The sequence below is a fragment of the Colossoma macropomum genome, unplaced genomic scaffold, assembly GCF_904425465.1.
Source record: "Colossoma macropomum unplaced genomic scaffold, Colossoma_macropomum, whole genome shotgun sequence".
NCBI lineage: Eukaryota > Metazoa > Chordata > Actinopteri > Characiformes > Serrasalmidae > Colossoma > Colossoma macropomum.
The window spans coordinates 1-16,234 of NW_023495218.1; the positions used below are offsets into that span (position 1 = coordinate 1).

General features: G+C 38.3%; 1 protein-coding gene across 1 annotated transcript in view; it reads left to right on the plus strand.

Moving 5' to 3' along the window:
• Window positions 1–17: 17 nt before the first annotated feature.
• Window positions 18–16,234, plus strand: part of LOC118801195 (ribonuclease inhibitor-like) — a 33,046-nt gene continuing 16,829 nt past the window's right edge. Inside the window, exons 1-5 of the mRNA XM_036561368.1 lie at window positions 18–65; window positions 2,921–3,022; window positions 6,855–6,896; window positions 11,315–11,504; window positions 14,729–14,902. Coding sequence (XP_036417261.1) covers window positions 29–65; window positions 2,921–3,022; window positions 6,855–6,896; window positions 11,315–11,504; window positions 14,729–14,902 — 545 coding nt within the window. The 5' untranslated portion in view covers window positions 18–28. The remainder of the gene's footprint in view (window positions 66–2,920; window positions 3,023–6,854; window positions 6,897–11,314; window positions 11,505–14,728; window positions 14,903–16,234) is intronic.

Here is a 16,234-nt window from a genome sequence, read left to right on the forward strand (position 1 = left end):
GTACTGCAGAGTGACACTGGGACGTCACATGAGGGAGGAAAGGGTCAAACCTAGTGCCATCTGTGGTAAGTTACTCCACACCGTCTGAGTTAAGCTTAAGAACACTCTAAAGTCTCAGTTAGATCTTTAAAAAAGTGACATATACTGAATTAATTGTTTAATTTGTTTGTTTTCCCTAACTTACACATTCCAGCCCAATTTTCTACAAATAAACTCCTATTTAGGCAGTATTTATAAAATGTCCAAAGAAAAAAGGATATAAGTGAAAATTATTCAATTTTAAGTTAAAGTTATTCATTTTTGTTTCAGATAAGCATGTGTGTGTTTGAATGTGTCAGAAATAGAGTATGTGCATGCATGAGTGCGTGTTTGTGTGAGTGAGAGAGTGGATGAGTGAGTGCGTGTGTGACTGCATAAGTTTGTGAATGAGTGAGTAAGTGAGTGTGTGTGCACTGCACTGTCTGCTTTTCGGCTGAGTGTGTTTAGTTCTGATAGAATAAGCTGCGCCGGCTGAAGGGATGAGCTGCTCCATCTGCTTTTCAGCTGATCGTGTTTAGTTCTGATAGAATCAGCGGTGCCGGCTGAAGGGACGAGCCGCTCCGTCTGCGTTTCAGCTCACAGAGCGGCACACAGCACTAGCATATTAGAACCATTGAATACATTTATCTGCAACCAAATTGGTTTTATTTGATTTAAAACAGATTTCAAATCTTTGAATAGTAGTGTTTCTAACATAACTTACCTCCTAGTACTGTAGACATGGGCTCTGCTGTGCTGTCTCATCACTAAACAACTATGTGCTTCAGTAAGGTTCCATGTAGAGGTAGTGGTTTCAGTAGGGCTCTATGGGACACGTTTCAGTACTACTTCAGTATGGTTCTATGAGACGTGCTTCTGTTGGATTCTATGGGCTGTGCTACTTCTATGGGATGTGCTTCAGTAGAGCTCTATGGGACAGTTTCAGTAGGGTTCTATGGGTTGAGCTTCAGTAGAGGTCTATGGGACAGGTTTCAGTAGGGTTCTATGGGACATGCTTCATTAGGGTTCTATGTGACATGTGACTATGTCACTCGCTAATGTTGACAATCTTCAAATGGGCTGATCAGGAAGGATTAAACTTGGTGGACTTTTTCTCCTCCAAAGTGAAGCACAGTTAAGCACTAGGTTCTTTAGTGTAGGGATGTGTGATGTGGAGTTGAACATAAAGATCCTCTCCGCTTGGCTAAATTTGTGTCGGTTGGAATCTGTAACAGCGGCAGACGGAACCAGACGCTCGCAGACGAGGCTAGTGTTAAGAGCTTTATTAACAAAGGGGCAATTCAAAAGCACAGTCGTTTACCAGAAAAATGAGTTTGATAACCAAAGATCCAAAAGGGCAAATAAAAATCAAGGTCATAAACTGAAAACAGGTCACACACAGAAACTTGCTAACAGACAGGAAGAAAGGCTCGGTACGCACCGCTAAAGGTGATGATACTTCACAGAGTAGAAAAACAGACAGGTTATGTACACAGGAGAACAGGTGGATGTGATTAGAAGTCTGGAGAAGCTGAAAAGTGATAGGTGGATCTAGATGAGTCCTGAGTCATGGGAGGGAGCAAGGGGTTCTGGGAAATGTAGTCTGACGCGGCCGAGTCAGCTGTAACTGTGCCGGAGGGAGGTGTGACAGAATGTTTGCGGTTCAGATGTACATTCAGCGTGTTCAGTTAACTAAGCTTGCCCCTGAGGGTCATACAAAGTTCAGATGTTTTCAGCTTTTGTGTGGTGCGCTTCAGCCAAGTCAAACTAGCCTTTAGTCCATGCTGGGGAACTATCAGACATGCTGAAAGCTCTCCTTTTGGCCACAATGAGGACGAAGGAAGATTTTTCAGCCTCATAAAAGTTCTATAATGCAACCATTTATAGCCGGATGTGATGATGCAGGTACTGTGAGGTCTATAAGCTGTTTAAGCCTTAAGATTTTTTAATAATTAATTGGTCTATAACTATTATTGTCAGTGTAGCATAGCTAAATTAAATTAAGGTCAGATTCAGAGTAGTTACTTTATTCACTAAATCCAGTGATTTTTATTTATCGTTTTATTTTTTTTATATTGTGCATGTTAATCAAACATGAAGGACTCATAGCACTTTATTAATGTGTTAAGATATATCTGTCCTTATTCACAAAGTTTGAAGAAAATAGGATTAATAACACAACAGTTTATATATATATATATATATATATATATAAAAAAAAAAAAATTATAATATATATATATACTTATATATTATATATAATATATTATAAGTTGTGGTGATATCACTGGGAAAAAAACATCTCTATTAAACTGTATTACTGTATACTAATGTATTACTAGGAGTCTCTAGAACCTCTTTCACTCTATCTATCTACAACTCTTTATCTGTACAACTCTATCTCTCTGTCTGTCTATCTATCTATCTTATGTATTTATCTTTTATCCTTAGTTCTTCCCTATCTTTCTGAAACTGTATTTTGTGTGATTGTGTCAGCAATCAAACTACTGTTCTTCTTAAGTTTTATTTTTAATCAAATTTTCTGCAGTTTTTTTCTTTGTTATTTCATCCCTCGGTCCTCCCATAGACTCTTATTCATTTTTATCAACACCTAGCATCCACCTAGCAACACATTAGCATCCACCTAGCAACAATAACAACTCAGTTAAGCAAGGCAACTGCCTAGCAATGCCTTAGCAACCACCTCATCTATCTTTCTATATCTCTATCTATATTAAATATGTTTCTAGTCTTTAACTTTTCTCATATTTTTATTTCTCGCTTTGTAAGCGCTGGTATTTCCTTCAGGAAATGCATATCTAGTTTTATTTTCTTACTCATAACAGACAAATGTGACTATAGACGCAGAAATATAATTCAGTTTTTTTTAATTATGTTTCAGATCAAGTGCATAAACCTTCACCAAAAGAGGGAATCATGGGTGGAATCATATCTGCAGTGGTTTTTGACCTCATCGTGGCTGGCATTGTTTACGTATGTACAGGTAGGTCATGTCCAAGCAGAACACAAAATCAACACCTTCATAATGCAGGACATCAACTGTAGGGTGTCTGTATGTGACCAGATCAACAGACAGAAGGGAATGGTTGGACAGTTTGACTGACTGGCAAAATCACCAGGCCTCAATTTTAAAGGCCTCTTTACATCGATTCGGATTTTTACGGATGAAAAAACACTCAAGTTTTGAAAACGAACATGCGTATGTTGCAACGAATTCAGAACTGACAGACTGCAGTGCTTCATAAATTCAGTTGAAAATAAGTTGGAGCCTGCTCTGTTTTCTGCATTGTATGGATGCATTAAAAATCGGGCTGACCAATCAGAGCTCAGTTGTCATGGTTAGTTCCAAACAAAAGTGCATCAGGATGGTTGATGGTTGCTTGAAGCAGAGTGCCAAAGCTTATATATCAATCAACGCTGACCACAAAAATGCAGAGGGTAAATATGTTGAGGGTAAATATGAGGGGAGTATGTTACAGTGACTGGCTGTAGCCTTTTTTATTTTATCTAGGTGCATTCTAGTCTGTTCGTGTCCACAAGGAACTGCAAACCATTAGCTTCCGTAGCTAACGAGTGCTTCTTTAGTGAGAAAAGTAACAAGCAGCCTCAAATAGAATGGGGTGAACCCAGTGTGTGTGTTGTTTAGCACAGTACTTCAAAGAACAATGATGACAAAGTCGTACTTTGTACTATTTTGTTCCATGTTGCACTATGTTGTTCCTGGAGGAACGTAATTTCACTTCACTGTGTACCTGTACATAAATGGATTGACAATAAAAGCCTCTTGACTTGACTTGAATCAATGATGTTTTTCAGGGAAACCATTTCTTCTTTTTCTTTTATCTTCTAAACATCCAATTTGGTGTAAACATCCTACTATGTGAAAAAAATAATCTGAATAAATCGTCCTTGGTGTGAATAGGCATTAATTCTAGTAGTAGTAAATAGAAAAATGAAATAGAAGTAGTAAATAGAAGTAGTAATTCTAGTTTAGTAAGTTTATTTTATGTAAATTATGATTTTAGAAACTAAGCACCTTCTGAAAGTGACTAATTACTCACTCAACTGTTAACAAGCTAAATATTCTTCACAAGGGTGCACTATTCAGTGGTGCACTATTCAGTGGAGACTAGCTTGGCACACGCCTCCACAGGAATTTGATTGGCCACCACAGGCCCCACTGAAACTGGTAGTTGATACATTATTAGGCTGTTAATCTTGGACAGAGTTGTGCTGTTGCATTGTACAAGTGATTCATCTCACATATCGCATCTAAACCAGAAAAGACATCAGGACTGCTGTTCTGTAGTCATTCAAGCACTGCAGTAGGAGAAAACATATGGTCACTAGTCAAACAAAAGGCAAAATGCTTGTCATGACAGAAGAACCTTGCTTTGCACACAGGGTACTCACACACACATATATGTCACACCAGCACAAAAAACACACACCACCACCACGTCAGTGTCACTGCAGTGCTAAGAATGACCCATCACCCAAATAATACCTGCTCTGTGGGGGTCCTGTGGGGGTTTCTGACCACTGAAGAACAGGGTAAGAAAGTGTGCAGAGAAACAGATGGACTACAGTGCTTCTATATGGTCAGTGGAGCTGATAAAATGACTAATAAAATGTGTGTGTATGTGTGTGTGTGTGTGTGTATTTTAGAAGCATAATGACATTCGTCATAATTCTAAAATCATAGGTGTTGATTTAGCTGGTTAATAAACATGCACCTTCAAAGAATTACAGAATACAAAAATAGTCAAGTCTCTGCTGAAATTTCATCAGTGCTTAAAGCAAGAAATAAAGCTTAGATTCTACACACAGAGCACCAAGATTACTGGCTTTGATTTAGGCAGCTTAGAAACAAATGCATATCCTTAATTAGAAACATTAAATCAGATTATTATTTGTTTTTAATTCACAAATCCTATTCAAACCCAGCAAAATTCTGGAAGGCAGTGAAATCTAATTAAAATTAGTCCTCCATCTCATTTTCTGCTTTTGTAACTACTGATGGATGTTTGATATCTGACCAGAAAGAGGTTTGCTTTGCTTCATGTTACATTTACCTTTGAAAGCATTTGATATTATAGATGAGTCTTTGCTTTTAAAAGCTTCCTAGTATTGGTTTTGATAAAAACATGCATATAATTGCTTTCAAAGTTACCTCATGGATAGACAGCATTATGTGACTTTGGGTAACGTTAACTCTGAGTTTGTGGCTATTTTAAAAGTTCCACAAGGCTCAATCCTGGTGATACACTCACTCACTCATACTAATTATTATGAGCTTTATGCTAATGTCTATCGTATCACTACATGTTTATTTATTAGTAGCTATGATGCTAATTATTTTGTGTGAGCAGAATAAGATTTTTACTTATGTTTTCGGTGATGTGTAGACCAGAGGGCTGCACTACCGTAAACTCAGTATCTTGCAGCGCAGGACTAATTTTCAGTGTAGCTCTTAGGAGTGGGCGGAAATCAGATCCCTTCAGACAGGAGTGGGCGGAAGCACGCATATAGAGAAATTCCACAAATTAATGAATAGCCTAAATAAAGTAGAACAATCACTAAATCATATATGTAAACAGTATAACAGTAAAACAGTTAAAACGAATGAAGTCATTCTTGAGTACCGATCACGTGAACAACATGCAGATTCTCATAGGCCTGGTTCACACATACTGAGTGGCATGAGTGACGCGGAAAGTCTTGCTTTTCATTTGGTGCCCGTGAATAGATTTGGTCCCAGAGAATAGATTCGGAGCGTTTTTTTATAAGCCATAACAATAATGAACATTAAACAGAAGACCGTATAAAAACTATTAAAAAAAAATTTTTATGTAATTTATTACAAAATGCTAGTTAAATGTTCTGTGCTGCAAACAGATTTCCTGGTTGGTCTACCAGGCTTGAAAATTTGCTGAAATGATGAAATCTTGCAGGAGCAGGACTGAGAAAACTGCAGACATTTATGTAAGAGTGGTCAATCACTTCAATAGTACAACCAGTATTAGCTACTAATAAATAAAATCTAGTCCAATCCAATAAACCAACATTACTCATGCTGCTCTCTTAACATGTTGGAGTTAAAAGTTAGAATTTTTTGTTTGTTTTCATAAGCTCCATTATGTCTCAACGAATACATTTACCACTTTTCTTTTAATTCTATTCGCCAAAACCCAACATTCACGACCAATTCACATTCTGCTTCTTGTTAAAATCCCAACAACTGTACAGAATTATTGTAATCAGCCTAAATAACTGCAGTCGAATAATTAAAATGATTAAACTTGAATTCTGATTGTTCCGATCGATCTTATTTTTGGGATTAGTGTAATATGACTTTGTAAATATACCAATTTTATTGTCTATTAGACTAAAATGTAAAATGCAATCACTACCACACATGGCCCCATTAAAACCGTTTCATTACTAGAGAGACAACAACTGATTTCTTGTGTGTGTCAACATACTTGGCAAATAAATTTGATTCTGATTCTGATTTAGCAGTGCTACACAGTTTTGCTTGTTGGACAGTATTTTGTTTTTGGAGTGGATCCACACTGCCCTTTTATGTCCTGTAGTGTTTTAATCTCCAGGCTTGGGGACTCACTGTCATGCACAACTTGTTTCAACTTGTGACAGTCACAAGTCACAAGTCCTCTTTTCCATACAGCATACAATATCTCCTCGAGTATACATCACACACCTAGAGTGACAATATAACCAGTAAGCTACAGACCAAATACCTGATTTTGTCTTAACATGTGCATGTGTTCATTCTTTTACTTCTCTTTTTGCAGAAATAATACGAAGAATACCCATAGTGAAAGAACTGAAAAAAGGTAAAGTGAATTTTACTTTTACTACATGCTACAAATCACCACATGCTGCAAAGAAAGTTCTTTAGACTTTAGTCCAGCTTAAAAGGTAATCAATCACAGGAGAAGGGATCTATCTTAACCAGCTTCCTAGACAGCATGGGCATGTAGGTAAGACGTTTATGTGATGTGCATATAGCCATCATTAAAGACAGCTTGTTTGCTCATTGGCACAAGAGACATTGTTACCTGATGTTAAAGTGACTTCCATCTGCTTTTCTGACGATGCTCCTCAGCAGCAACCTGCTGTTTAGGAGCTTGCTGTGCTACATTTATACACCATTTAACAACATTTGACTGTGCTTTGTGTTTGGACAAGACAGCTGATGATTTTTTGATGCTGAGGCCAACAAGTCATGTATTTGCATATTTTAGCAATTTAATTTGCTTTTCGTGCTAATAATATATTGAGGCTGGTGCAACTAAATTTAACCCAGAAACAGAATTGATATCCAGCAGCCCTGCAGTTGATAAAATACTAGGAAAATTACTCTGATTATTCCTATACTTGCCAATCATGATTTACCTTTATGGTTTAATTATACATCTAGGTATAATCAATTAATGTAATAAAAATGACTTGCTTAAATAAAAACTGCCACTACTATATTGTTTCATTTCAATGGCTTAAACACTATATATTACTATTATTATAATGCATCATGATATTATCAACCACTAGCATATTTACCTGAGCTACTTGCATATTTCACTAGGCCACTGTCATATTTACCTTAGTTACTGGCGAATTTTATTCAGGCACTGCCATATTTACCTATATTTCACTCAACAAGTGGCATTTTTAAATTGGTTACTAGCATATTTTACTGTTCCACTGGCACATTTACCCCAGTTACTAGTATATTTCTGTAATGGGATGGCAAGAGGGGGGGTCCCAAGTGCATAGCGGGAAACCCATGAACTACAGTACAAATGAACCAAGAAGAAATTAAAAGTATATTAGAGTTATCATTATTATTTAAATGCTAATTATATGATTAATACTTTATCAGTGTGGATAAGACTCTGTGATGCTTGTGCACTTTTGGGTGAGAGCTCTCTCAGCATCGATCAAACTGCCAACATGACAAATGAAAGCCTGACAGATTGGCTTTGCACCACTGGGAGACACAGGCAAATGTGGAATAACACTCCTAAGATTCTGGGTGGAATATGGTAGGAAAAGGCAAACAAAAGGGATGCTGAGGCAGCATTCTCAAACAAAGGGAGGAATCAAAATGAAATAAAAATTATTGAGCAAAACAAGGCATTTCCTCTATGGGTAAGAGACGAAGATCTGTGTTGAGTTTAACACCCTCTTTTCCTTTTATTATTCCTATGGGAGCCGTTGGATCTTTTTCTCTTCTCAGCAGCTCTTTTTTCTCTTTTTTGCACTATTGGGGTTGTTTCTCTTTTTAGCCCTCTTTTTCCTTTCGCTTATCTTAGAAAGACACTAGAGTACTATACTGGTCAACGCTTTACAAAGGTGTGACAAAATGCTATTGTTTGCCATAAACTTAGTTGCTTTCAGTCCACCAGGTGATGAGAATCCAGGAGGCATCAAACCATGTATGTCAGTAAACCAGCAATGGTATTTGGTGTGGGGGGGCTGAGTCCCACAAAGGAATGGCCTGAGGCATGAGGTGTGGAATGTGGGTGGACCTGCAAGGAGGGTGGAAGACACACCCGGTAGGTGACTGGGTTGATATGCTGGTCGACCTTAAATGGACCACAAACGTAAGCAACAGCTTCTTGAACTCGACAAATATCAGGAGGTCCTTGGCAGAGAGTCAGACCTGCTGACCTGGGTGGAAAGTCAGGGCCTGGTGCCTTTTGCGGTCCACCACCCACTTCTTGGCCTCAGTCATGGTCAGGAGGGAAGCGCATGCCTTCTGCCATGCCCTCTAGCAACACTACACAAATAGCTCAGCAGATGGGACCCCAATCTCATGCTCCTCTTCAGCAAACATGGGCAGCGGAAACCTGATCTGATATTTGAAGGGCAACATGTCCAGTGACAAACGCCAGAGGGTGTTATGGGCATATTCTGCCCAAGACAGATGCTCAGCCCAAGAGGAGGGGTTGGTAGAGGTCAAGTACTGCAGAGCCTCTGGCCATTGGTAGGCCACAGAGGGTCCCATCACACAGCAGAAGGCCTTCCAGAAAGAGCTAGTGAACTGGGGTCCCTGAACCAACACCAGATTGCAAGGCATCCCATGAACCCTGCAACATGTTGTAGTAAAAGCTCCACTATCTCCTTGGCAGATTAAAGCCTGGATAGTGCCACGAACTTGCCTGACTTAGAGAAGTGGTCAACAAGGACCTGGATGATGGTGTTACCCTTAGAAGGAGGCAAGCCCATGACAAAGTCCAGGGAGACATGACACCATGGGTGTGCAGGGATAAGCAATGGGTGGAGGAGGCTTTAAGGCCATGACCTGGGTGCCTTGTTGTGTGCGCTTGTCTGTGCAGAAAGTCTAGGGTCCTAGTCACCTGTGGATGTCCAAAAAATGGTAAGGTGTGCCCCATAACAGGATTTGCTGCCGCACTGCCACGGGCATGAATATCTCGGGACTGCCTCCAATATCTGGCTCTTGCTGCAGAGCCTCCCTGATGGCAGTTTCCAGTTCCCAGTGGAGAGGAACCGGGATCCAAGGAGCAAGAATGATGGGCTCTGGAGAAGGGTCAGCACCCGGAGGTGCCCACTGTCAGGACAGATCATCTGGCTTGGTGTTATGAGACCCTGGCCTATAGGACAGCAAAAAGTCGAAGCAGCTGAAAAACAGTGCCCATTGGGCTTGAAGAAGTTAGCCTTTTGGATTTACACATAAGTTCTTATGGTTGGTCCAGATCACAAAGGGGTGTTTAGCTCCATTAGCTCCTTTAGTTCCATTCCTCCATGGCAAGCTTAACGGTAAGAAGCTCCCTGTCCTCAACGTCATAATTGCATTTGGCCTGGGTGAGACAATTCTGCTGATGTGCCCAATATGTTCCACAAGGGACAGACTATAAATGAGGATGGCGTCAAGTTATATCCCCTGGCACTCGTTTCCAGTCGGGTTGCCACCTAGTAGAGAGCTGCCTGAACCCATACAGCTTGGCAGTGCTTGCCTGCCTGGCCATGAACCTGGGTTTTGATCTTTGGAGCTTGTTGGGAACTTAGACCTAGAAATGGCGACACAAAAATGTGTTTCAGCCTGTCATCATTCCTGAGCCTCAGCCTGCCTACTGCCTAATGACCCTCGTTGATGCTGCTTTTTTCCCCCAGGAGGACAAGGACCATGGCACAGAGATAGTTTCCTGCCTTGTCCGCACAGATCTAGTTTCTTCTTCTTGGTCCTGCCAGGACTTAGCTTCTCCCTCTCTCTCCACTGCATTCAGCTGAAAAAGTCCCCTCCCCGTCACGTCACGTCCTGCTGTTTCACTCCTGGACATGTGCCAAGTTTGCAGGGTGGGGAGGTCAGCCTGGAGAGTTGTGCCCATGTTGGAGGACAAGAACTTGCCATGGCCAGAATGCTGCAGTGACTCAATGCCTGGGCACGGCTGGGTGCTCCAGAGAGTAAAAAGTGTGTGGGTGTGCTCAGCATGAAAAAACTAACCATAAATATTATTTAATATTATTCACCTAAATATTTAAAATTAAGTTTAAGAGACCAAATTGGAATTAAATGGACTCTTCTAAGCCATGTTCTAATGTTCTAATTCTATATGCTCTTTTATTGACACACCAGCAGAAAAGGCACATACAGACACTTGAACTCAAGGAGGTCACCTACACAACTGGATCAAATCATATACTAACATATAGATTGTTGTGGAATTATTGTTGTTTTGGTGATGCTGATGGTTTTACAGAATAAACTGTGCTGCACACCGGTGGTCAAGCATTGCGCAGCTATGTGCTAACATTAGCACATATGAGCTAAAGCTGAAGTTCATCTCAAGTTTGGTGCAAACTTTGAGTGGCTATGGCTTTTAATGTTATGGTTCTGGATTTTAGTTTAGTGGTAGCGCCAGCCTGTGATGGGTTGCTATAGCATCTTGCAGTGTGACATTCCCCAAATTCCTAAACACTGTACAAATGAACCTTTGTGGTATTTTTGTTTTTGTTTTCTTTAAGATAAAACAAATTTGATGTAAGAATTGTAATGAGTAATGATTGTAAATTTTATTTCTCCTTTTGCATGTCATTTTGTAAATACTTTAATAAGAGAATAGGGAAGAGTAGATTGATGTAAATAATATATGTGAATATGAACTATTTTCTGAAAATGTTCTAAATTGTAACATTATAAAAACCTTTGGGCACAAAGCTTTGTCTCTGATATATGCATACATGTTAATTATTACATCTGTTTTTTTTATCTTGATCACAAAATCAGTGATACCTGGTTTGCTTCAGTCAAAAGAGACGCATAGGGACTCATCAGTGGAGGACACTTTGCTTCTGTCAGAAGAGAAGCAGCATGAGGACTCATTGTGTGCTCGTTTTCTGAACGTCCTAGAAAGTTGCTCACTGAAGAAATTTAAGAAAAAGCTGCAGGAAATGGTGGAATCCCGCTCTAGAGTTGTGTAAGTATTTTCATTGTATACTATGCAAAAGTTTAAGCACCCCTGATTAGTTCTTGTGTTTTGCTCATTTTTAACATAAAGAAACATTCTGCATGTGTTGTTACAGCATGGCTGCAAAATCAGGAAGTGCAAGTGCTAGACTGGCCTGCCTGTCTCCTATTGAAAATGTGACACACATTATAAAGTGCAAATCATGACAATGAAGGTCCCATATGGTTGCACAGCTGAAGAAAAAAAAAGAACAACATGATTAAGTGTTATTGAAAGGAAAGGTGATTAAAAATTATTTGTAAAAATATTTTTTATTATATTTACAAAAAATCAAATATTGTGCTTTTGTACTGTAAACATGTCAACCAGAATTTACTAATCACTGATTTCTGTTTTTATTGGCATTTACCATACTATTGCAGGCTTTAATCCAAGCTATTGGCTCATTTAAGCATTCTGAAACTAAATATAACTGATTCTTACAAGACTCTAAAACAAGGCTATAAGAGTCTTAGAACAACGTAGAGAGATGTTTAAAATGTTTCTTTCTTCTGGTAATATTAATGTTCAAGATGTTACTAAGTCCACCTTTTGATATTGTGACCATGTCAGAATTCCATGCAGATGTCTTTTCTTTAAAGATGTTTTGAGAGAGGAACAAAACGTAGTTTCTCCACAACACGGTACGAATTTGAACATACCACAGCAGCAGACAACAATACAGAAAAATAAAAACAATAAACATAAACAACATATGAAAACACTGTACAATAAACTTTTCTGTAGAATATATAGTACAACCACAAGACAGTTAGGACTAGCCACTGAACAAAGGGGTGGGGGGAAATTGGTCCACAGCAGCAATAAGAGTTGTGTGTATTTGTCAGTTCTCTGATAATTAACAAAAGCAATTCAGTATTGCAAGCCAAAAGATTAATAAAACTTCAGCAATATACAGTGATTGTGCAAACAAAGTCAGTGAGGTAAAGTTTTACAGTAAAGTAAACTGGCCAAGTGCAAAACATAAAGTGCAACAAATGAAAGTGAGTAGGGTGACTAAAGGTCCATCAGGTAGATCTGCTCAGCAGTCTGACTGTGTGATCTGAATGTGCAAACCTTACAACCATTGAACTTGAAAAACACAGCGAGGTGCAGGTTACACTGACAAGAGTCCTTGGGTCACAGCAGAGTCACTGGGCAATTGCCCCAGAAATGCCACAACACTGGTCTGAATGAATGAGCACAATGAACCTCAGTTGGTTTTCGTTGTCGCTTGTGAAAAGACAGAAAGAGTCTTACTGGCCTGTGGAAGCAAACTGCTGTGATGATTTGCAGACAGTGCTGGTTCACTTCTGTCCATAATTCTGAAACTATGCTTGGAGATTTCAAAATGACCTATCATTGGCCAATCAAACTTCCAGAATGAATCAATGGAACTTGAAAACAAATGTAGCTTGGTTAGGCAATTTACATGTTTAACAACACTTGTTCAAGGTTACTGAGTGAGTTCAAACAAAAATAGAGTAAACAAAGACATGACAAACTGAGACACAAAACAAAAATAACAAATCTGCAAAGTGCATCGGAGAGGGCTTCTTTTTTGGCTTTTTTATGGCCATAAAACTTCATTAGTTAACTTTCCTCAATATAGCTGGTGCCTGGGGATTGCTTGGTCCTAAGTCAAAGACTCAACTTTGTCCAAAAAAGTCTAATCAGTTTAAGGATTAAAAATAGCATCAGCAAAGGCCAACAAGAATACTTGCAAGAAATCAGTAAGAATCACTGATCTAAAAAGGGTCACTCTGGAGAAAAAGGGCAACAATAAGAAGTCTTGTGCATCTTTTATACAGTGATAAAAACATTGTCGTACATAGAAAGCTCTGGTTCTACGTTCTGATGTGTTTCACTCTGGCCCAAGTTCGCATGCACTTTCTCTAACTCTTTTTGTAGCAGATTTAAATACGTTAAAGGAACATTCACCAATTTCTAAGAATAGATCACTGGTGACATGCTCAGTTTGATTGGACCTCTACTGTTTTGTGTTCACTGATAATTATCAGTTTGAAAATGACACACAGATCTACAGTAACATTGTTGGTACTACACTGTAAATCTGTAATACTGTACTGTAAGCGATATTTTATTAATTCCTTATATAGATGCCTAGTGTACTTTGCCTCAGTGTTATGTAAACATTGTTGTCAAGTTCAGTGTAGAACAAGATATTTTTCAGCATTTGGAGCATCCTCCCAACTTTCTTCTTAAAGTAAAGTGAAATGAAAATCACAGAAATTCACAAATTACAGAGACAGACAAAATTGATGTAATCTCTTTCCATGTAGAAAGCAGTTGCCCAACCTGAATATCCAATGTCCACTGCTTCACTGAATTGTAATGAATTGAGTCATGAATTGTTTTTACATGGCATGTAGCCTCTTTAACTCCTTGGAACCACTGGTGGTTCCAAAATGCACTTTATTATATTCTTCATAACTTTCATATTTCAAAAGCTACATTCAAAAGGTGGGTGTCGTATGAGAGCTGTAACTGTCTTCTTTCTAGTCAAGTAGATGGATAATGTAATTTTAAACCCTCATTATAAAAGAAGCTGAACTCATTTTTTTTTAATGAAGGTCGACCCATTTTTCCACAAATCTGGGCTATAAACTATAAATAGATGGTGTCTCTTCAGTGATCTGCTCTGTAAAAATGATTTTTATAAAATAATACAAAGAGTTTCTAAGATTTTTGGCTTCCAGCGGTAAATTGTAAGCATATAGGAATAAAACACGTTTTCTATTCATTTGAGGGGAACTTTTAAAATAAATAAAATAAAATAAAATAAAATAAAAATTTGCATTTATTTCATGCAGTTACTGAATAATTTGCCTTACAATTTGGTCATGTAAATTCAGATGGACAAACCAAAATGTACCCTGGAGAATAAGAGGTTAAGTATTCCCTTTTGGCTTTTTTCTTGACTTTCTAAAAAAAAACACCCAAACATAAAAATGAACTCATTAATACAACAAATACAAAATATATCAAATGAAAACTCATATAATAGTAACAGTACCCAGTACCCATGTCTGTGTGTGTATGTTTGTGTGTGTGTTTGTGTGTGTGTTTGTGTGTGTGTGTGAGAGAGAGAGAGTTAGAGAGAGAGAGAGAGAGAGAGAGAGAGAGTTAGAGAGAGATTGCAGTAACCTGAGGTATCATCATTTATCTTCCAGGCTATGTGATGTTGATCTCACAGAGAAAAGCTGTGTAGTTCTGGTCTCAGCCCTCAGCTCAGAGACCTCAAAACTGAGAGAACTGGATGTGAGTTACAGTAACCTGCAGGATTCAGGAGTGAAGAAGCTCTGTGAGGGACTGAAAAATGAACGCTGTAAACTGGAGACACTGAGGTAAGATCACTCACACAACACACTCACACACTGTCTCTCTTACTCTTTCTCTCTTTCACACTCACACACATATTCTCTCCCTCACACACCCCATAGAGGCATACAGATTCTAAAAAGAGAGAATGAGTAAGACAAACACAACAACCTTATATTTCATTCACACACATCCCTGATTTTTTTTCCATATACAAAAAACAGATCTAGATAGCCAAATATTGTAATAATTTGTCAATAATTTAATAATCTCCAGAAATGTAATGCAATTTTTAACTCTTGTGTGCAAATCCAAGTTTAAGATCCTTTTAAATAGATGTGTACTACTATAACAAGTTATCTTAAGTTATACAAACAGCACAATGATCATTCTGGGCTTAAATTGAAGTAGATGCTTGGGCTAAGACATTAATTCACCTTTCGGCTTTTGTTTCCACCATTTAGGTTCCATTGGAGAACAGCAAATACAGAGGAAAATGTAAAAATAAAACAGCTGTTATTTTGGGGGTTTGAGTGTGTATGGATGCTGGGAAATAAACATCAGTCATGCTCTATGTTTCTTTATAAGGTCTTGTAAAAACAAACCCTTTAGAGAGAGACAGACAGAGATAGCAGAGAGTCGAGTAAATGTATTTTTGCAGATGCATTTTTAAGAAAGTGAAAGTTTAGCTGCTGTAATTTTACAGTTTTTCTGCAGTCAGACTGAACAGGGATCTGAATATTACAGCACAATACTGTTTAAAGTCTGTTGGAGTGATCTGATCTTGGTCTGATCAGATCACTGTGTAGTCCATTAAGACAAGAAGTGAAACAAGAAGTGAAAAACAAATCTGACCATGATGGAATCACTGTGCAGAGTTTAGGGTGTATCTGTATTAAAATAGATTTCACCCATCACAGCTTTATTCAGCCGTTTACCTCTAATCCTGTTTCAGAACCATATTTTATACAGTTAAAACCTAGGTTCAACAGAATTTAAAATAAAAGTGTGTCCACTGACATAGTTTTGGACTTAAGTGATCAATTTACAGATGTTGTCAACTCAGAAATACAGTCCTACCTTTTTAGTATGTTATCACTGATAACATACTAAAGAGGATACCACTGTTATCCCTCTGGTTGTGTTTCAGTCAAATTTGACCAATTTACTTTTTCTATGATTATGTTTCTTTCATCTGTTGCCACACAACTTAATGACATTGTTCAGACCAGCATAGTTGTTGTGCTTCCAGTCAGATAAGAAGCAGAATTTAATATTCAGTCACCTAAATACACACTTACAGAGATACAGTTGTGTATGGATGTGTGACACATCATCATCTATCTTTTGCTATGAAC